At 43.8% G+C, this 22,815-nt stretch overlaps 1 protein-coding gene across 2 annotated transcripts; it reads right to left on the bottom strand.

The window, feature by feature from the left end:
- Positions 1–248: 248 nt before the first annotated feature.
- Positions 249–22,579, bottom strand: ArfGAP3 (ADP-ribosylation factor GTPase activating protein 3). 2 transcript variants are annotated; one of them, XM_089561611.1, is made up of 10 exons: positions 22,192–22,579; positions 19,457–19,648; positions 16,886–17,017; positions 12,453–12,728; positions 9,308–9,493; positions 6,801–7,123; positions 5,383–5,503; positions 3,471–3,686; positions 525–545; positions 249–406 (listed from the first exon to the last, which is right to left on the bottom strand). In XM_089561611.1, the coding sequence occupies exons 1-9, from the start codon at positions 22,264–22,266 to the stop codon at positions 537–539; spliced, it is 1,530 nt and encodes a 509-aa protein (XP_089417737.1). In that variant the 5' UTR covers positions 22,267–22,579; the 3' UTR covers positions 249–406; positions 525–536. The 2 variants fall into 2 exon arrangements, with proteins under 2 accessions (XP_089417737.1, XP_089417736.1); XM_089561610.1 differs by lacking the exon at positions 525–545 and having other exon boundaries at positions 22,192–22,578.
- Between the last annotated feature and the right edge of the window lie 236 nt (positions 22,580–22,815).

The raw sequence follows: 22,815 nt of genomic DNA, 5'->3' as shown, positions 1-22,815 counted from the left end.
TTTGTGGATTGTCTTGTGGCTGTGTGGTGTTGGCCATTTTTCGGGCAACACCACAATTTGGTTAAAAATAGTCTGGATGTAAGCATGTGCACTAAAACTCATAGGATTTTATCGTCATTTCTTGCCTTCCAGTCACAGCAGCTTTAGGAGCTGCAGAAAACTCAGTTCGGTCGTTCTAGCCATGTGTTTTGCCCTCTGTACTACTTGTCTTCAGTGTTATTTTGCAGCGAATAATCACAGTCACATGGTTACAAACCTACAAACGGCATTTTTATTTTGCACTTTTCAACGTGGCCCTTCAAAAGACGTGCCACCGGGAGACCACGTGACCGGCTGAGAACCATCTCGAAGCTTCATCAAAAAAAAAAAAGTGTCCCAAGGCCGCTTTTCAATAGCCGTAACGATCCTGGAATAAGGCAAAAACAAGAATATTAGCAATTTGAAAGGGACAAAAAGAGAAGCATGTCACGTGCAAACACTTCGGTTCCAAGCAAGTGAAATTTCAAGGAAGAGGCTCTCCTTACCATGAGTAAGCTTCACTTTCTCTGTTAGTGATGTGCAGAGGAAAAGTAAGAAACAAGGCAAGCTTGTTAGTACGTGATTCATGAGTGGGCACAGCAAACAAGTGCAATGAGTCAGAACAAGATTGTCACAAGTACTTTTCTTAACTCCGCACCCCTAAACTCTTTAACTCCACACCCATAAACTCTAAACTCCACACCCATAAACTCTAAACTCCACACCCATAAACTCTTAACTCCACACCCCTAAACTTTTAACTCCACACCCATAAACTTAACTCCACACCCATAATTTTAAACCCCTTCTGAAGCATAAACCCTCTAAATACGCCCTTTCAAAACACAAGTGATGACTGCCCCTATTCAAGCTACAAAGTGCAGATGCCTACATGCTCACATGCCCGCCCAAAAGTATGAAATCAAAGATTCTCGTTTTGATGTACGGTAGTTAAGAAACAGTGAAGCATGCACTCAGAGGCAGTATACAAAGTTTAGAGAGACTTGTGACATCAGCTGAAAAAGCCTTATAGAAGATGTGTTACACTGAGCGGGACAAGAAAAAAGAATAGAAACAGGAGATTTTTTTCAGGATTGTAGCTGTCATAAGGCAATGGAGATATGGTAGATAAAACAGTGCGATTATCTGAGGATGGCCACCCCTTTCAGCTTTCACAAGCACACACTCAAAGATAAGACTTTGGGGTTGCTCTATCCCCATCTCCAGGATACATGAAAAATAAACGTCCATACCCCAATTACTCTTGGCCCATATTTTTTCCAGATGGTTATTTTTTTCTTCTTTCTAAGCTCGTTAACATTCTTTCTAAACTCTTTGACAAACCACTACTTTTCATTAGTATAACTGCCTGACACGAGCTCAGACAAAGATTTAAAAAGTCTTCACTGCACACAGAATTTACTACATATTGCTTTATAAAGCAGTTTATACTCAGAACATATACTCCAATGACAATGATGTGTAGGCCAGGCTAAAGAACAGATCACAATTACTAACACGCGGGTTTGCTCCATGCTAGTACAACATAGCATAAAGTACTGAGTGTTTAACTACTAATGTACTACCGGGGACAAAAGTGGTATACTCCATGTGGCAGGAGCCGGAGCAACAGAAAACTGCATTGCAACGCCATCTACAAGTGCCACCTCGGACCCAGATAGCCAATCTGTGACCTTTTATTATCAGCAGGCATGTCACTTGGCTCGTTTCAATGTTTCAAAAAAGTGCTGCTACCACGACAAGTTAGCCACACGCGCGCGGCCATTTGATCGCATCTTGACGGCGTGAGCGCCGGCTCTCAAGCCATATCTCGAACGCGCGTTGAAAAAAAGAAGACACAAAATGAAAAGAGGGCCACCAGATTGCTACTGCTGTGGTGCTGCTCGGCATTTTTGAGAGCAAAAGCACGAAACATTGAAACGAGTCAAGCGACATGCCTGCTGATAATAAAGGTCACAGATTGGCTGTCTGGGTTCGAGATGCCGCCTGCAGATGGCGTTGAAACGCAGTTTTCCATTGCTCCGGCTCCGGTCGCGTGGAGTGCACCACTTTTGTCCCCGATAGTAGCTTAGTATATTACAGGCTTTTCAAGGCTAAAAGCCACTGGCCAGCTCGCATCTTCCAACAGAGGCAAATGCCGGAGGTTAAGTTCTACCTATCAACAAGTATCTTGACAATTGTTTCATCCCAAAGGAGTCAAAAGATGCCCTGTTCTAATGATGCGTTAAGCTACAAACATACAATTTCACCTAGCAAAGAATCATACTGGCACCTGCCACTAGGGGTCTGATTCCTTCATTCTGGCCATGTCACGAAAGGAGGAGCAGAGGGGGTGTGCCAACTGCAGACATTTGACACCCCACCTTCCTCAAAATATGGCTGGCACTTTATATAATGACTAGGATCCTTCTTATTCAATTCTCTTTCTAAAGGCTCAGCAAACCTCAAGTCACTGCTTCTTAGAAACAGCTTGCTACAAAATTAAAAATTTTTAGCCTGGTTCCGCCATAGCCTGCAGGTGTACTATTTACTGTTGGGACAAAGAAGAGAAGTAAATGTAACCAAAGATTGTAAAGTTCGAAACCCACCGGCAAATGCCACCTATTCACAAAATTTAGATGCAAATGAGTTAGCTGCTCAGGACAGACAAATTTTTATAAACCTTTACACCAGCGTTCACTAGTTATGCAAAACTCAGTACAGGATGACACTTTACATCATGCGGCAGAGCACATGCGGCAGCACATGGCGTAATACACAGAGTAACAAGCGGAGTAACACATAGAGTGACGCAAGGAGTAACAAGCGGAGTAACACATGGAGTAATGCAAGGAGTAACAAGCAGAGCAACACATGGAGTAATGCACGGAGTAATGCATAGAGTAACAAGTGGAGTAATGGAGTAACGCAAGGAGTAATGCACGGAGTAATAAGTGGAGTAACACAAGGAGTAATGCACGGAGTAATGCATAGAGTAACAAGTGGAGTAATGGAGTAACGCAAGGAGTAATGCATGGAGTAATAAGCGGAGTAACACAAGGAGTAATGCACGGAGTAACAAGCAGAGCAACACATGGAGTAATGCACGGAGTAATGCATAGAGTAACAAGTGGAGTAATGGAGTAACGCAAGGAGTAATGCACGGAGTAATAAGTGGAGTAACACAAGGAGTAATGCATAGAGTAACAAGTGGAGTAATGGAGTAACGCAAGGAGTAATAAGCAGAGTAATAAGCGGAGTAACACAAGGAGTAATGCACGGAGTAACACATGGAGTAATGCACGGAGTAATACACGGAGTGACAAGTGGAGCAACAAATGGAGTAACACACGGAGTAAAACACAAAAGTAAAACACAAGGCATGGTAGTGCTGTAGAGTACACAGAGAGCATGGCCTCACAGAGCTGCCCATGCTGGCATGCTGGACTCACCTGGAGGGAGCTCATGACGCCGTTTGCGAGAGAGGAGAGGCGCGAGGCCACCTTGGTGACACCGTCCCGAACCCCTTCGCGAATCTCATACAGGTTGGGTCCCGACATGCTGCTGGAGTGTGCCACGTTGCTCGAACCAGGTCCACCGCCAAAGTAATCGGCGCTCGAGATAGATGACGAGCCTTCAAAGCGAGCAAGCTGGGTCCTCTTCTCAAACTGTGCCAACAAAGACGGGAGCGACGGGATTTGAGGAGTAATGAGCATCCGACATGGAACCGTGGCCCTCCAGGCTACTGTGAGCTCAATAGCAACTAGGAGTTTGATCACATTAAGATCCACACATATTCGGACACACTTGAATTACACTGTGGTCATTCAGAGAACTCTGACTGCTGCTGAAATGGACTCATTCAGATTCACATAAAATTTGGCTTACTTAGGTTCACTCAGACATGGATTAATGCTATAATGACCTAGATTTAAGCTGACACATGATATTCACTGATATTCACTGTTACCCACTGATATTCACGAACTGACATCCTGACTCATGCCTACTGGGCTCAGCCAAGTATGCACACATAGTATAAGTGAGCCCATTGCAACATGATATCAAAGCAATTTGCACTGCATAGCTGGTATTCACTAAGTAAACCGCAGAATGACAGGCATAATTCTTCATATCAGCAGGGGGAGAAAGGCTGGTTTATTGAGACTCTAAATGTGATTATACATAATCACAATGAGCCTATCTTACAGCTCAATGAAAAAGTCTGGCAACCAGTGAATGATCAAGAATGCTAGCATCATGCTTTGAGTGCTATACAGTAGAATCCCTCCATTGTAAAGTCACTCAGACCAGCAAAAATCTTTACTATATATCAGTTGTTGGCGAGGGTCCTCTCTGGCTACTACTAGATACAAAGCGTTGGTTTATAAAAGAAACACTGAGAAGTACCTTCCACCCAGCTCTTACTGAGCCTTTATGAGATGATTATTTTCAGTTAATCCATTATATGTTATGTTTTCGATTTCGTTGAAGTCTTTTGGAAGCACCGTACTAACACGAATGCAAAGTGGCTATGAATGTAACGGCAGTTTGGTTCCATGTAAAAACCAAAGCTTTGCACGAACACAACGTCGTCTTCTGCAGCCTCAGCGTCATTTAAGAAGCAATAGTTAAGAAAAGCACAACACAATAAAGGACAGCAAAACTGCCCACAAAGTGCTGTAACGTCTTTTTCTTCCCTTCTCTACTCATCCCTGCACTTTGAGCAGCTTTCCATTCTGAGCCAACCACGGCTCCTTCTTTCCACGTTCATAGCCAGCTTGACTTCATTTTTTTTTTTTCTGTCCACGCCGCGCACTTTGACTCAAGGCTCCGAGGCCTTCGTAAAGCTGGCTTCTCCTCGCGCTCCTGAGCTTCGTGGTGAAGCCAGCTCAAAAAACAAAAAAACAAAAAAAGTTTTATTTTCTTCGGTACCAATTTGCCTCCGAACGTCGGCCCCGCCATCCTCAACTTCGCGCTAGTCGCGATGTCATCACACTCTGCACAAGTACGTCGCCATGGCGAAAGACGCTCTTTACTACAGCCATTTCTTAAAAAAAAAAAAAAATTCTTTACTACAACTGAAAAAATGTACAGTTGCCTACAGAAGGCAAAACGGAGCTGCAGTTTCAATTTACTATAACAGAGTTTTTACTATATCCGAGCTTACAATAGCGGGGTTTAGCTGTATAACACACTCCCACCATAAGAACGAGCAATGATCTCCAGACTTATCTCTGCTAGTATCTGATATGAGTGCTTGCAAAACAAAAGGCATCTATGTAAATATACCTTCAAAGGCAATAAGTGAAGGAGAAAATCAGGCACTGAGTATAAAGAACAATGACAACAGTGGGGCCTTACATCTGAGTCCCTGGAGCCATGAAAGAACTGCTCGGATGAGATTGCCTTGGCATTGCCAAATTTCTTGCGAGCTTCATCTGTGGTTGGTCCCTGCTGAACCACATGTCGGCTGCGACCAGAGCTGCGAGAAATCACAATGAGGCACCGTTTAACGCCTGAGCAGTCGCACAAGGCTTGTGAACGTCATTTAAGGGCCACAAAATGAGCAAGAAAGGAAGAAACACAAACACAAGCGCGTGGCAATAAGCCACGTGGCCCTTTCAAAGTGCAACATACTCCTATGATCTGTATGCCTTTTGTTATGTGCTCAGAACTTGCCCAGAGTTGTTTCAGAGACCCAAAGAGTGCTAAGCAAAGAGCAAACTTTTGAACAAAAAAAAAAGTCAACAACCTGCCTTGGACAGGACCTTGGTGATATGTTTTCAGCAAGTACGATTTGATTTCCCGGTTTATACGATCAAAATTGCGAGAAATAAAAATGACTTACACAGTTACACTGTCTTTCTTCTCGTTTATATGTTCCCAGATAACACGATTTCCCATAATGTACATAGTTTTGTCAAATTCTGATAGTATGATACATTTAGTGCTGAGCATACAGTGCAGTAACATATGAGCGGGTTGAGCCTGAGGGCATGCGATGTAAACAGAAGCGCAGCGGCATAAAGTGGCAAAGGTGGCATCTCTGCACTGCACAAATGCAACGGGGCAAAGCATCCTAAGGACAGTGATGTGCGAACATGCGAGCAGGTCTAGCACGCTGGCACATGCCACATTCAGCTGCCAGAATGGCTTCTCAGCAGTGCATAACTGTGATGGGGCGAAAGATTTTTAAAATGACGGCAGTAGCCGAAAAGATGTTGCGCCTACTACTGCCCTTGCTGTCGCCAGGACTGGACATGTTAAGTTTCATTCACTTTAAGGACAACACAAACACAGATAGATGTTTACAGGCATTAGAAAAGCTCTTCAGGTTTTGTGCCAACAAGCGCTGGCAGGCCTTTTTACGAATGAAAATATGCATATATGACTTTGCATTTCATTCTTGGTTCATATTTTTTAAAGCGTCAGTAGGTTGGATGATACACTTTCTTTTTTTTCTCTGCATTCAGAACAAACATAAACAAAGTTTTACTGTAGTCGGATACAGTGAGAACAAACTGCGAAATGGCCCTGAAAAAGAAGTTCTCCAACCAATGGCATCGACCTAGTGTCATGACGTTGTGCTTTCAACCGCCTTGCACCTTCCAGAGCTGATAGCAAGAGCACACTAGCAGGTGCAACGTGATTGACTGTCACATCATGACAATGAGGCAATACTACTGGCTGGAGAACTTCCTTGAGTTATACCCGACTATAAGGGAGTACAAATGGATGACACGCGACAAGAACCACTGCAGAGAGCTTGTAGTGCTCACCTGTCATCTCTGTCGGGAGCAGAAGTCAAGACGGTGTCCCAGGAAGAGGAGGATGGCGCTGGGGTAGGCCGCGAAGACGGCCCGTCATCGTACAGGCTGTCTCCCGCATTGCCCCCATAGCCTCCTCCCCTCGAGCCGCCCGAAGAGAAGAAGCCCGTGCCACTCAGGAAGTCGTGGCTCGGCCGGTCTCCGCCGGCAGCCTGTGGAGTCTCTTGTGCAATGGTGCGCATGTCTGCCAGAGCCGAGTGCGACACTGCAGCACGGCCGCCACCACCCAGGCCCATGCCTAGTCGCTCAAGTTGCTGTGCCTTGCGAGGATCAACCTGGTTGAAAGGGAATGGAGAGCTCCCATTTGAACTTGGTTCGCTAAAAGTAGATCGTTGAAAGCTTTAACAAAGGTATCACTTGAAAAGTGCACTGCTAATCTGCCTGGTAAAGATGCGCATAGAAGTATATAACCATAAAAAAGAAAGACGAAAATTATTAAATTAAGTGAAAAGGAAGCGACGGTAGGTGCAGTTGATAATGTCACTTGGAAAGTGCACTCAGTGGTGGAACTGGCAACTGGCTTCTTGTAGCAGCTTTTGTAGCAGAAGAAATCGCAGTTTGTAGCAGCAATTTTAAGTTTTGTAGCAGGAAAAATGGCATTTTGTAGCAGAATTCGAGCTTTTGTAGCACAAAAAAAAAAAGCTTCGTACCAAAATTTCATGCCAAAAAACGTTATTTTAAATAAAGAAGCTTTGTTGTATTTCTGGAACAGGCATTTGCTCAGACGTTTTTAGCAACCACAGCCATGCAAGAGCAAGCTTCAATCCCAAATGCAGCTTAAAGTGCTTGGTTCCTTAAATATAGCCGAAAATAAACAAAACAGGAGGTTCTCCTAAAAACACTGCCGTTTTTGTTCAGAAGAGCGACATAACGAGATGCTCAACAGAACTATAAAAAATGATACCGTTCATAAAACAAACTTTCAGGTACTATTTCTTCCCTTTTCTTGATCATTCCAGCTTAGACAGTGCCGCTGCGAGCTTTTCCTGTCCATTCTTCAGAAGGGCTTGTCCACTCTCAACGACTGCAAAATGTTTAGACTTGACACCTTTTGTGAAAAGCAGCTCAGCATTGGTGATCATATTCCTGGCCAGTCTGATCTCTCCTTGTACCTTCTCTTCATTCTGACCTCTCTTCTGGGTCCTGTACATCACAGTCTTGTTTCGCTTGTTTTGCACGGGTCTCTTCTCCTGCATCCGCCTCCAACCGTTGCAGCTGACGCTTCCGCGACCCTTTCACCGCTCTGATTAATCCTTGTGTCACAGGAATGGCAGCTGGATTTTCTGCCCGATATAAGTTAGTCATAAGTTTTGTTGCCTTTCAGCTTTGACAAAGACATCGAAGACGTGAAGTGTCCATTCACACAGGCAGTGCGCTGACAGTGGTCCCTTTGTTCACCTTCGGTTGTGTTCGGTTGCAAAGCAGCGATGGCGATGTGGCTGCCGGCAGATGCGTTGCCGGAAGTGTTGCCGGCAGACATCAGTTTTGGTTTCACGGAAATGAGTTTCGGTTTCGTTCTCGGCAGAGTTATTGGAGTTATTCAGAGATATTTCGGCGCAGGCGTGGCGCAAAAGTAGGCAAAAAACCGATTTTGTAGCAGCATGTAGCAGGATTTCCCATTTGGCGCAGTTTGGCGCAATTGGCGCAGCAGTTCCACCACTGTGCACTGCTAATCTGCCTGGTAAAGAAGTGCATAAAAGTATAACCATAAAAAAAAAAAAGACGAAAATTATTAAATTAAGTGAAAAGGAAGCAACAGTAGGTTCAGTTGATAATGTCACTTGGAAAGTGCACTGCTAATCTGCCTGGTAAAGAAGTGCCTAAAGTATAACCATAAAAAAAAAAGACGAAAATTATTAAATTAAGTGAAAAGGAAGTGACGGTAGGTGCAGTTGATAATTCATGCTCATAAAATACAGAAGCAACAGTGGAGAAACAACATTTTCACATGTATGAGCAATAAAAGGTTAATTTCAGAAGTATTTAAGTGATTGTAAGCAAATTTGTTGCCTTTTACTAGGCTAGAAAAAGACAATGATAACAGCAGTTCTACGTTGCCTTCAGACATTTGCCAGTGTTAATCAAAATATATTTCTCATATTTGGATGTTTCTATGAATGTAGAAAAATTCTGCAACCATAGCCGTAAGACCCACAGTTCTTTCTGACATTTCTCCGTGCTTTATGCTGTGGGTCCATACCTTCAGAGACATGCAGCGACATATGACATTTTCCTGAAGAACAGCGCGAACTTGGACAAGGACTGAACGAAGATACATAGACTGGCGCTTCCTTCAGTTCTCGTCCAAGTTCGCTTTGTTGTTCAGGAAAATGTCATACCAACTCGCCCAAGCATCCATTTTGACATCTTATGACTCATGACTCATAATTAGTTCAATGCGTGCATAGCAGAACGCATATTTAAATCAAAATTACTAATCATCATCTGTCATAACTTGCCTGCTTGTTGCGAATGTCCTTGTCCAGGTCCCTATATGCCAGTCGCATCGAGGCCAGCTGTCTCGCAGCCTCTTCCGAGTCCACAGTCGAAGCTGCCTGCTTGGCACTGGCTTGACTTGCAATGGCCGCACGCATCTCATCGGCCTTCTGGGCCTCCCGTTCAATGTCCTGGAAGTTGGCGCTCACCTGCAAGTGTACAACACAGACCACACGCTTACTTCCGCGTAAAGGACAGAAAAAAAAAAGGGTCAATGTAATGACGGGTGACGGAACATGATCCCCCTTTGATAACGTAAGACTCACATCAACAATGTGGCAATGTGCACGAGTAATGAGAGTGAAGATGAACAAAAGAAAGCTGACTGAAAGTGCTAACGCAATTCTTCAGAGGCTCACTGATACAATATTGAAAAAGATTACAGCTGCAATTTCTAACCCCAATCAGCTGCGTTTCACCATGGAAAGTGGCCTCTTTCTACGTAAGCAAATGGCCTCAACAGTGCTTCTGTAAGGGCAGCATGTATAGAACTACTATTGTGCTCAATACGAACTGCAATGCACAAGGTACAGTAGGAGCTCAGTTCTCAAATCAGTGCGAGCCCAGTGGTGCTGGAAATCAATCCAGTTAGTTGTTGACGTAAAAACAGCAAAGTATATACTGAATGTTTGCGGAAGTAGGTGCAAATGCCCTTCAATCATACCTGTGTCAACGGTGAAATATTTAGGTGTATTCTTTGATTCCGACATGTCTTGGAATACTCATTTGTCGTTCGTTTGTTCCCAGCTTCGCAAAATTGCATGTTTGCTGCACTCTATAAAGTCCCTTTGCCCTATGTATGTACGCAAGCAGATTGTATACGCCTTAGCCTACAGTGTGTTACGTTATGGTATTTGCTGCTTTTATTTCTGCTCCGCCTTTTGGCGAAAGAAGGTTGATAGCATACTGAAATCTATCCTCAAATCAGTTTTATATGGTAAGGCACGAAATGAAGGTAGTAGTGTTTTTGATTTGTTACACATGCCTGACTTCTCTCACCTTTTTTCCGAATCAGTAGTGTTTAAGCATATCTGGACAAGCGATTTTTGTACACAATATATTCCGATCAAACATCTGAGAACTCGTGATCGTTTTCTCGTCCCTAGAGTCCGAACTCGATACGGCCAGCGTCTGCAAAAACATTATGTTCCTTCTGTGCTCAACCGGTTACCTAAAGAAATGTTTTCTGCTGACTCCAAAAAAATAGTGAAAGCTTTTCTTCAGGAACTTCGTTGTTAGCCCAGCATTCTGTTATGATTCTATGATTTGACGTGTTCTTTATTTTCCGTTTGTTGCATTTTTTACTCCGCTCTTTGAATTTATTTTACTTGTCTTATCCCCCACTTTTTTTTTCCTGTTTTTTGGCACTTTGTGTGTTCGGTGCATGAGTTGTGTGCCGTCTGCTGCCGGGCGCTGCCACTCAAGCCTTCTAAGGCTTTGGCAGGCCCACATTTGTATTGGAATGAATAAATAGAAATATTATTGTTATTATTATTATTACTATACGGCAGAAATTTCAGTTGGTTCACTTTGGGCACATTGGAAGCCATACAGAACACAACAATACATTTCAGCCCCTGTAGTTCTACAATTAAAGAAAAATTACAGGATTGCACTCAAGATTGTTTAAAAGCGGAAATGCAAAAGACTTTCCCTTTCCTCTCTTTCTTCCTCCGTTTACCATTTTTATCTTAATCTTTATTTTCTCTATTTTTACTTTTATTATTTCTTTATTGAGATCATCATCGATATCGCCAATTATCACTATAGATAACTATCATCATGACTATCACTATCTCTGGCCCAATCACTATCTCTAGCACAATCACTAACAGTAACTATCATCACTATCACTTTCAGCAGCTATCATTATCACTATCACTACCACTAACTGTCACAATCTGTAACTATCATTATCACTATCACTTTCAGTAGCTATCATTACCACTATCACTACCACTAGCTGTCACTATCAGTGGGTATCATTATCACTTTTTTACTACCTATTTACTATCACTACTATCATTACATGAGTGTTGCTTAATCAACTTTTACATTTTATTTTAATTATCATACAACTTACAACCGATAATATGTGCGGACACTTCTAAAGACAGCCTCTGTCTACAACTATCATCCACACCACTCACGAGCCAAGAAAGTCTTTCGCCTTAAAAACAAGGAAATCATTTAAATTTGTCCTGCAGGGAGCTGAAATTTACTGTGCCACACCTGCCATTAAAAGCTGCGTCATCATCATCAGCCTGACTACGCTCAATGCAGGGCAAAGGCCTCTTCTATGTCTCTCCAATTAAAGCCGTCCCTTGCAGCTGCGGCCACCGCATCCCCACAAACTTCTTAATCTCATCCGCCCACCTAACTTTCTGCCGCCCCCTGCTATGCTTGCCTTCTCTTGGAATCCACTCCATCAAACTTAAGGAACAGCAGTTATCTTGCCTTCGCATGACATGTCCTGCTAGCGAAGCTTCCGTCAGGTTCATTGCTCAAGAATACTTTTGGGGTACTAAAACTGAGAAGTTGCTGGTGGCATCGAAAGAAACTGCTAAGAGCTGCTGAGAAGAAGATGTGATGACATTCTTGATTTTTCATTTTTGTGAATAGCAGATTTTTGGCATGACATCTTAACATAGAGATGTTTACAGCAAGTGCTTTGAAAAACAAACAAACAAACAACAACTAAGAATGTCATCATGCATGTATGCAACTGTAAATGCAATGAATGTTGAGCCAGTCTTCCACCACATTTGTAGAGTCTGCCCGTGTTTCACAAGGTGTAGAATAAAAAAAATTGTATGAAGAAAAGTGCTTGAGGTACAACGATGAAATTTTGTGCACTTAAGTATGAAAGGATTATCAACAAGCAGAAAAAGTGTTATCGAAATTCATCAAAAAGCCGCATTCCCTCCCGTTAAATAACCCCAGGTGGTCGAAATTTCCGAAGCCCTTCACTACGGAGTCCCTCATAGCCTGAGTTGCTTCGGGACATTAGACCCCCACAAACCATCAACAGGTATGCCGGAGCTTGTAGAATGTTTTACAAATGGCACATCCAATGAACTCTGACAGACACAGCTAGGCATCACGCACCTTCTGCGCTCCAAGGCCCTTCCCTGGCTTGCGCTGAGGCTTCCGGGCCGAAGACGACGACGTAGAGGCAGTCAGGGCACTGCCCGCAAGGGATGGAGTCACCTGGATGGGCTCCGCAGGCGGCGGATGGAACAGGGCAGCGCCCGGTTCGCACGGCAACTGCGCCGCTTCGCTGGCCGCCTCCCGCGCTGCCAGGGCTTCTTCGTGCTCTCGGAAAAAGTCGTGCTCTTTGCTGTCAGGGCTTCCCACGGGGCTCTCATGGTGGTCCATCAGGGGCTGCACGGTGGTGGCGCACAAGCACTACAGCTTCCTACACTCACAACTACTCGCATTACTCCAGCATAACAGCAATGAAACCTAAAGCTAATCCACCTAACCTCAAACTGATGATGACGTACTGGATTTTAATATTTTAGAAGGGTTGTTTTGTAGGCCAGTTGGTGAGCCATATTTCAAACACATGCGTGAGCAATCCATCTGTGACGCTTCTTAAGAGACAATTAGAGTTCCTATCAAAATGATTAGATTTGGGGCATGATGATGCTCACTTGTGTCACATGTGCCATGGGTGCTAGTCATTTTGTACTAGTGCTCTCTTCACTGCATGTTATCTTTTTTCTTTTTTGTCGTTGATTAGCGCAAAGCATATATTCGTTGACGTGGGTTTCAGTAACCCACGTCATGTTTACTGATATGTTTATGTTTACTATGTTTACTGATAAACTTGATGCAGTACATAAGAAAATGTTTTTGTATTATTACAGTTCAAATAAGTTATTTTTCTTTTCTAAGACGTTGTGTATCTGTATCTTTCTGTATTCTGTATTGATGTGTTTTACTTGGTCTGCTTATGATGTGTAATCATATGTACACTTGTGCTGCTTGTGCTGTCAGGGGGGCATAGCCTAGTCAGGCCCCATCAGGGCCTTTTGCTATTGCCTCCTGAGCCAATTTGTACCAAATTGTCTCAAATAAAAAAAGAAAGAAAGTAAAATCAGTTGTTAGTTGGCGCTCTGTGGTGTGTTTTCTATGTTTTGTCCTTGTCTGCCGTGCCGAAGCATTTCTTGAAATATGGATTTTAATAGTGTGGCATCTATGTTATAGACTTGATCGTGGCACATGATAGCCTTAAATTCATGCTCCACTAAAACTAACACAACACAACACGTATATGTAATAGACCACCTCGTGCTGTGCTAATGCATTAGCTTTAATCCCCCTTTTAATCCTCACAGCCTTTTTCCGAAAATGGTGCAAAAATGGTCGTTCAGTACCTGTGTGCTGCCGTCTGTTGGCAAACCAAAAAAATATGCTTCGGATAAGCTCTACTCACCTGAAGGGGGGAAGCAGATTTAAATAATGAAAATCTAGAAATAAACTGAATTTTAGAAACCACCAGATTTTGTATCATAAGGCCTTTCTAAATACCTATATCCCGAAAGATTTCTGCTGAGAACAGCCCAGAAATGACTTTAAGAATTTTTTTTATTTGTGACCAAGGTAGTAAAAAATGCCTGAGATCGCCGTGAAAACACCAATTTTCTCAAAAGTGTTTTTTGACCTGGCTGCTCTGTTTGCAGAAAGCACAGCATGACAATGGCTTCATGGATTTTCGTGCGGTTTGTTGCACTCTGTTACTTGCTAAAATCTTTACGCAGTGAGATTCCTACACTTCCGGATTATTTTCTAATTTTTTCACTCTGTCTCAAATTTGACATGACGGTAATGAGTGCATTATGCAAGCATTCTCCATAGAAAAAATTAAAGTTGATAGAAATATTTGGAGACTATCACTGCATAAACAATTTCTTTGGCTAAAATTTAAGAGCGACTCTAGGCTCCTACCGTGTTTTGTTGTCATGCCAGGCTTCCTGCAAGTTTGATAGAACAATGAAGCACATAAAAATGTAAGACATCAAAAGTGCTGCTGATATTGAAAATGAACAAAATTCAATATGAAAGCAAATAAGTGAAAATTCGTACGAATTATTCACTATTCATTATTAGTTATTCACAGAGGTCTCAAGTTTTCTTCCAGTTTCTAAAAGATTTCAGAGCCCCACAACTCAACATCTATGCTAGGCAAGATGATAATTTTACTCTTAATGCACTCCATGATGTCAAGACAAACCAATGGAATGCATTTCAGCAAGTTCCCTGCAGCAAAATTTCTTAAAACTCTCTCGGAAAAATTGCGCACACTATTGCATAACTGCAAATGTGCTTGCTTTATGTGAAATGACATTCACAATCAGCACATAAAAACACATGTTCCCTGAAGATTGCGAATTGTAACATTAATAACAAATCTTTTCAAACAGCAGGGTACCCGTTAAACTGTGATGTAGAACGTCCAGGCCGTGTGTTCTTTTCTACATGTAATCACTTGTCCCTTGCCACTATGTATAAGGCAACCGGATAACCCCTTTGTCACATCAGCCAGTCAAAAGCTATTTATCCTATATACCACATCTCTGCGTTTGCATCCTTCCATTATCTGAAGTTGTCAAGAGGAATGGCCCACTTACTGAAATCGGAACAATCAGTACAACAACCACAGTTACTAGCACTTATGAATATTTGGACCCGAAAAGATGCACCACATCGGACATTTTAGTGCTGATGCAGCTCTGTCCCCATAAAACAACATAAAAGGTTAATCTGATAGTGCTAAAAATAAGCACAGAGCCAATATGTTTTTTGTAGGTTTCACGTCAAGACTATCTTAAGAAGCAACATTGGCATTTAGTGGCACCCAGCCCTGATTCAAAGCAATAAAAGTGACAAAAGTGCTTTAAAGGCTAATTTATCATCTGGCAGCTATTGCAACAGACATGACAAAGCATGCAACATGTCACTGTGGCAATATCGAAAATCGTTTATGTCGCAAGCAGCTGCAATTCACAATGGGAAGCTAGGCGTCCACGCTTTCCGCAAGAATAAAGATCATCCCAGGTTGTTTTCTGTGCGAAGATAGGCAAGCCACTTCATCATGCAATTGAGAAACGCAGTACATATTTTGCAAACATTTCAAAGATCAGATTAGACTCGTTATTTGACTCGCTTAATACAAACTCCTGACTACTCGAACTCACTTTTTGGTCCTATCAAAAGGTTGATGAGTGAAGAAAACAGAGCAAGTTGTTACGTATTCATGATTCAAAACAGCGCAGCAAATACAGACAGAAGGGCCCCACCGCGGTGGCTCAGTGGTTATGGCACTCGGCTGCTGACCCGGAAGACGCGGGTTCAATCCCGGCCGCGGCGGCTGAATTTCGATGAAGGCGAAATTCTAGAGGCCCGTGTGCTGTGCGATGTCAGTGCACGTTAAAGATACCCAGGTGGTCGAAATTTCCGGAGCCCTTCACTACGACGTCCCTCATAGCCTAAGTTGCTTCGGGACGTTAAACCCCAATAAACCAATAAACAGACAGAAGGGAGAATACACAAGACACTGAAGTCAGCGCCTGTCTTGCATATTCTCCCTTGTGACTTTGAAGTCAGCACCTGTCTTGTCTATTCTCCCTTGTGCCTTTGAAGTCATTCCCTTTCTTGTCTATTCTCCCTTGCGTCTTTGAAGTCAGCGCCTGTCTTGTCTATTCGCCCTTGTGTCTTTGGAGTCAGCACCCGTCTTGTCTATTCTCCCTTGTGACTTTGAAGTCATTCCCTTTCTTGTCTATTCTCCCTTGTGTCTTTGAAGTCAGCGCCTGTCTTGTCTATTCGCCCTTGTGTCTTTGGAGTCAGCACCTGTCTTGTCTATTCTCCCTTGTGCCTTTGAAGTCATTCCCTTTCTTGTCTATTCTCCCTTGTGTCTTTGAAGTCAGCGCCTGTCTTGTCTATTCTCCCTTATGTCTTTGAAGTCAGCACCTGTCTTGTCTAATTTTACTTGTGTCTTTGAAGTCAGCGCCTGTCTTATCTATTCTCCCTAGAGTCTTTGAAGTCAGCACCTGTTTTGTCTACTCTCCCTCGTGTCTTTGAAGTCAGTGCCTGTCTTGTCTATTCTCCCTTATGTCTTTGAAGTCAGCACCTGTCTTGTCTATTCTCCCTTATGTCTTTGAAGTCAGCGCCTGTTTTGTCTACTCTCCCTCGTGTCTTTGAAGTCAGTGCCTGTCTTGTCTACTCTCCCTCGTGTCTTTGAAGTCAGTGCCTGTCTTGTCTATTCTCCCTTGTGTCTTTGAAGTCAGCGCCGGTCTTGTCTATTCTCCCTCGTGTCTTTGAAGTCAGTGCCTGTCTCATCTATTCTCCCTTGTGTCTTCAGAGTCAGTGCCTCTTTAGCCTACTTTCCTTTCTGCCTGTTCTTGCGACGGTATTTTGAATCATGAGTACCAAAAGGCTCTCATTGACTCTAAGCCTGCATGATTCAGATAGGCTCCCTTCGAGATCGACTGTCGAGCTGATTGTAATATATGAAAGTGATGCAGAAGTACACTCACATTGGTCCCGTAGACGCGCATCGCTGTGGCCGCCTGTTGGTGGACCTTCTCCCTGTACAGCTGTGCTGCACGGCTGTTGTACTTTTGCTGTGCGTCCGTGCTCGTGCAACTGTGCTGCTGGAAGAACGACACCTGCGCACGTGTGCACACAAGCAGCGGTGTCAGGGTGGAATGTGCACATGCACTATGAATAGCAATGCACAAAGCTGAAGACAGAGCAAAGAAGGTCACAATCCGGGGAAAGTGGTTTGGAAATAACATGAATCTCTTGACCACGTGCCAAACTGTGCTACCATTTTAACAATACCTGTACTAGAAGAACAGATCACGAGCTAGTTGGTTTTCCATCACAACGAAAATGGCACAAACTTCACGAAGGACACAGAAAGGGGAGACGAGGCACAGGCACTGACTAATGACTGAAATTTTATTGCTCTGACACATCGGTAAATATACTCAAGGCATCAAAAACAACAAGAAGGATAAGGATAAGATAAGTGGCCCTTCTGGATAAGGAATTTCGTTTCCTTTCGACAGCTCAGCAGTCATGACTTTCTGCTCGTTTCCTGCTGCGATTATCAATGATTCACTCATTCTTCTTGTTTTTGATGCCTTGAGTATATTTACCAATGCACCAGAGCGATAAAATTTCAGTTGTTAGTCAGCGCTTGTGTCTCGTCTCCCCTTTCTGCGTCCTTCGTGAAGTTTGCGCTGTTTTCGTTGTGATTACCTGTACTAGTCACCCTTCCAGCACAGCTAATATCGGTGAATACCAAAACCCACCAAGAACAACAAAATTTGAATAGCATGGTTGATTGTATGGCACTGTAAGTGCGTGCAAAATTACAGTCCTCATCTCTACAGCATGCCAGTTTTCCTTCAAATGAAATTCGCAGGCCACTGAAAAGCTTCCATTTTCTATTTCTCTTGCCCCTTCCATAAGTCAAAGCAAGAAATAAAGAACAGAACAAAAAAACCATAGTTCCATCGCCAGAGTACTTTTCACACATAATGACTCACTTAGTTAAGAAACCCTCTATATATCATGCAAGAATATAAGAAAGCGACTTTTAAGCAGCGTTAAATCAGGATACACATGTGATGACTGAATGAAATCATGCACTACCACATACAAAGCTCTCCAACACTGAGTAGATGTCTGCATTGTGACAATGCTAGGACGTGGTGCAGTGATCATTGTTCACGAATTTTGTGCCACTTGCTGGGTCATTAATTATTAATGTCCGTAAAGAAGCACACATTGGCCACAGCTGTGAAACAGCAGGCCTCTGAGAACTACCGCTGGGACCTCTGAAAAGCTGAAACAGAAAGAAACGGCTGCACCTGTGTGAAGGCCATGCTGCAGGTGTGGAGGTACTGCAGCTGCATCAATTAGATTAAGATGCAACAAGCAAAGAGATGGTTCTTAGCAGCCTGTAGCACACAGCTGTAGCACACAAGATTTCACAAAGAGAACAGAAAAATGCCGATTTTCACCAGCAAGCAGATTGGAGAATCCTCGGCCGTTACGTATGCATACGTAAAACCTGTCATCCTCTTACTCTCACGTGCGATGACAACATCCCCAGGTTAAGTTAAAAGGTGTCCTGAAGCCTTGTCGCTGCCCTTTTCTTGCAAGTGTTAGTATCTTGCGTGGCTTCTGCTTGATCAAGGCGGCATTCTTAGGGACAGTGAAAATAATATTCGAAGGTCGTGGGTTCGGGTCCCACTAGCAGCACGTGGTTGTTTTTTCTTCTTTTTTCCAATCAATTACCTTTAAGCGATAAAATGATTACACTTTTAATCTTCCCTTGATCAACAGCCAAATTAAGAAAAAGAAAAAAGAAGAAACAGTCCCCTGTGTTCCTTGGTTTTGTTAACTGTTGGCTTCCATCACGTATGTCTCTACAGAGTGGTTTCATGCTAACAAAGTGCATTATTGAAATATGGACGAGGAATACAGTACGGTGATACATGATTGGCAGAACACTGGCGAAAAATTTAAATTTCCTTTCATCCAGGATGCATTTCTTGAAATTCAACGGTGCATTATGTGATTCTCATGCTCAACATTATGTTGCACGCATACTTCAAGCTGCAAGGCAAGCAAATAAAGCGACAAAATTTGGTCTTTTTTTTTTGCTAATTGCATTCCACAAACTTTTGACAGTCATTGCACTGTTGGCTTTGATTTATTTTACATCTGCTGATGCCTTGATACGCCTGCTCTTAACTTCCAAAGGTTTCAATAACATGGTAGCCACATAGAAATCTAGCATGCAGCACAAGACTGGGACAAATGCCGTGTCAATCACACCTTGGCCCAACAGCAGTGGCATTCATCTCGGACTGCCTGGTTTGTCTGCTAGAAACTTTAGTTTCTATGCAGCTCCCATGTTGCCTGTACTCATATGCTCCAAATTATACGTGTGCAGCATCAACCCTCGTCATCTTGTATGCAGCCTATCCTGAATGACCTGCAACTTGTCAAGTGCCACGCAAGCCGTTAGCATACTACAGCCGCAGGGCTCCCGAAGGGGGGGGGGGGGGGGGGGGGGGGGGGCGACATACCGCATTGGCGTTGCCGCCCACTTGCATGGAGCGCAGCTGTAGCCAGGTCCAGCTGGTGTCCAGCTGGGTGGAGCGCACAAAGGACAGGTGCACCCCGAGGGACCGGTGCACGGCCGAGCAGTCCATGCAGATGAACACCCCATAGGTGACGCTGGCCCAGGTCGGGTTCTTGGCGCCACAGTCAAAGCACACCTGCACACAGAGCACGGCACCAAGTGGCTTTCTTCAGTCCCATTTTACCAGCAACAGCTGCACCAGGAAGGTTTCCCTGTGCTTACAACATTGGAGGTTTAGCATATTTCTACATCTACATTAGAGATGTAGACGTACACCCCCCGTCAAAAGTATACAGCCCAGGGGGGTTTGACTGTGAGGCCTGCAGCATGGCTCGTTATGCATCCTCAGCAACCGTCATCTCTCGAAAGAGGAAAGGCATTGAGTCCTCAATCCTCCCAAGGTTTGGGCTGTTTGATGCACCAGGGAGCCATGTTAAACAGCTTCGAAGCAAATCCCTTGGGCTGTATACTTTTGACGGGGGCTGTACATTAGAGATGTAGGTGCAAGAGGAAGTAAGATGTAAAACGAGACAAGATAACCGATGGTCCTTAAGGGCAACGGAGTGAATTCCTAGAGAAGGCAAGCGCAGCAGGGGGCAGCAGAAAGTTAGGTGGGCGGATGAGATTAAGAAGTTTGCGGGGATACGGTGGCTGATGCTGGCAAAGGACAGGGTTAATTGCAGAGACACGAGAGAGGCCTTTGCCCTCCAGTGGGCATAGTCAGGCTGATGATGACAATGACTAGTACTTTCATTTTTTTTTTCACATTGAATAGCAAGCCTGCCGTAAATCAAAATATAATGACATCACTGGGGGTTTTAAACGTATAATAGATTATTATAAGCTTCCATTCCTCAACGAAGCAATGCTGCTCACTTACATCCCAGAGCATGAACGCATGTTTAAGAGCACCAGCAACAAGACAACAAAAAGCTAGGTCACAATAATGGTTTCTGATTTGCCCGAAATGAACTGGTCGCTTATACTGTGCCTACTAACTGCATAGTGGCAGCTCTGAATTTAAATATCAAACACAGTGCTCACAACCTGTACTTAGCAGGAGCTCAGTACTGGTAATGTCAGTTTTCTCAAAGCGTAATGGAAAACCATAACAGGACCCAAGATGGGATGCAAGTATGACATGTTGTTCTAAGCCAACTAGTACTTAATGTACACGTCACTGCCAATCCCTTTCTGTCTACTTGGCTTGCAGTGCAAACTATACTCTGTACACTGGCAAAGCGAACAAATTCTGTACATGGTTTTGTTGATGCAATAATAGTACAAACACATAGCTCTGAAAGTGACATACCAAACAAGTTACAGTCCAAGGACAGATATATGATTATCAGCAACTAACATTGCAGAAGATTTATGGACAACAGATGTCTAGCGTGGGGCATACTGCTGACTGCCACATGTCGTTCCTATCAAGGAATCAAAAGCAGCCTTGAAAAGTGAGAGAAAAAAAAATAGTGAAAGTAGCCCAGACAAGCACCTGCAGATCATTTCTACTAAATTCTATTCCTCCTTACCCACTCGATAAAAGGAAACTATACGTAGTTGCTGATTTAACTGCGTACTCACAGTTTGCTGCTGCACTCTGAGGGTGTGCGAGACAATGCTAAAATGCATGTTTTCCATTGAAACCTCACTGACAAGGTTATTCGCCTCAAGAGTCAAATGGCTTTGCTGAATGAACCAACAGTACAACAAAAAGCATGCTAACTCCTACAAGTCCAAGCAATCATAGCATCTACGTGCAGTAATCTTGCTAATCACGTGTTCCAAGGATGAAAAACAATTTCATTCTCCGTAAATTCTCAGTACTAGTCTTTACTGCATCAGTCAAAAAGCTAAAGTCCTCCAACTAACGTAAACTTAGATAGCCATAGAGTTCGAGTTCCTTGGTGAAGTACGGATCGCAACTTCACTGATCAGTGCTAACCACACGATTGATCACTAATTAATGCGTATTTTCCGTCCACCTTTTTTCAAGACCGCTGACATTGCGCAATTCAAAGCCGCTGTCCTTCTACAGTACCTGTTCAGAAATGCTTCCCACGTTCAGGCAACAGCCACTAAAACCGAAAACATCGACGGACGGCGTGGCTCGTCTACCGGGAAAGTGCGACACCCAAATAAAACGAGCCACAAATGAGAGCGGGGGATTTCCAGCGAAAAGAATCTACCCGCACACGGTTACACCCAGACTTCGACCCGGAATTCCAGCACGCGAAATCTGCACCACACCTCTGTGGTTTGACAGGTCATACTTTACATTTAAAACATCAGACCACTAAGGACGACCTCCGACTCTTTGCGCCAGATCATGACACAGATACGTGAAACATATTCACCTTTGCCGGATAAGCATATGGTGACGGGGCGACACTTTACACGACTTTGGACCCTGCGAAACCGCATTACGAACTACGCTTTTCAGCCACACTCTGAAACGAAGTCTTAATACTCGGGTAAACGGCGCGGCGTGAGGGAACGCCAGAGCGGCGACTATGCGACGTGTTCTTTCCAAGTTCACGTACAGATGACACACAGGAGAGCAGAGACCACGACCTGGGCGGCGCAAAGCGGCGGCAGCGACAGTAGCTCACACACCGGATCAAATATGAATCTCATCGAACACACCTGGACAGCTGCTCAATGTACTTTACTCACCTTGTTCGCTGGTATTGACCGCAGTCGTTTAAAAATCGTCGTTATATCAGATTTGCTCGGGGCCTGATCTGCCATGTTGGCCGACTGCGAGTGGTGGCCAGACAACTCGAACAGGAACGCGTCGAGTTTAGCCTTCAGCTGGAGGGCTGACGGGTTATTTTGCTTGTTTGTTGGTTCGCCCCGCAACTCGCTGGCGCGCTCCGCGCATGCGATCGCCTCATCTTGCGACAGCCAACGAAAGCGACGGGTACGCGCGGCGCAATCAGTTCAACACGACCTGTGATCTAGTGAACACCTTCCGTTACCTCCCTTCCAATTTTTGCACCGCCAAACCAAACGAAACCGACGGCAAGAAAAATGGAAATCAACCTAATCTGCCTGCCTTGTGCCGACTAACAAATCATTGTAACAAGATGAGAAAGAGAGAGAAAGATAGAGAAAAAAAGGGGGGGGGGGGGAATAGCAGGGAAATTTCCACAGCTGTTGACGCCGCACGCGCGCTACTTGCGTGGAAAGGCCGTAATAATGAAATAATAAAAAAAGAAATTGCGTTCATCGCGCAACACAGGCGCGCAGCAGCGGATATTAGTAGCACGGTGATTAGTAGAATCATCAAAAAACATT

The sequence above is a fragment of the Amblyomma mixtum genome, chromosome 9, assembly GCF_055824585.1.
Source record: "Amblyomma mixtum isolate Tamu chromosome 9, ASM5582458v1, whole genome shotgun sequence".
Lineage (NCBI taxonomy): Eukaryota > Metazoa > Arthropoda > Arachnida > Ixodida > Ixodidae > Amblyomma > Amblyomma mixtum.
The sequence above is the reverse complement of the archived record's forward strand: the minus strand, read 5'-3'. Positions and strand labels throughout refer to the sequence as shown.

Bases quoted from the DNA above. Each gene is read 5' to 3' on its own strand.
- ArfGAP3 (XM_089561610.1), bottom strand. From the start codon at position 22,266: ATGGCAGATCAGGCCCCGAGCAAATCTGATATAACGACGATTTTTAAA. The intron at 17,018-19,456 runs GTATGTCGCCCC...ACACGTGCGCAG, and splicing joins TGGGCGGCAACGCCAATGCG to GTGTCGTTCTTCCAGCAGCA. The intron at 9,494-12,452 runs GTGCGTGATGCC...GTACACTTGCAG, and splicing joins AGGGCCTTGGAGCGCAGAAG to GTGAGCGCCAACTTCCAGGA.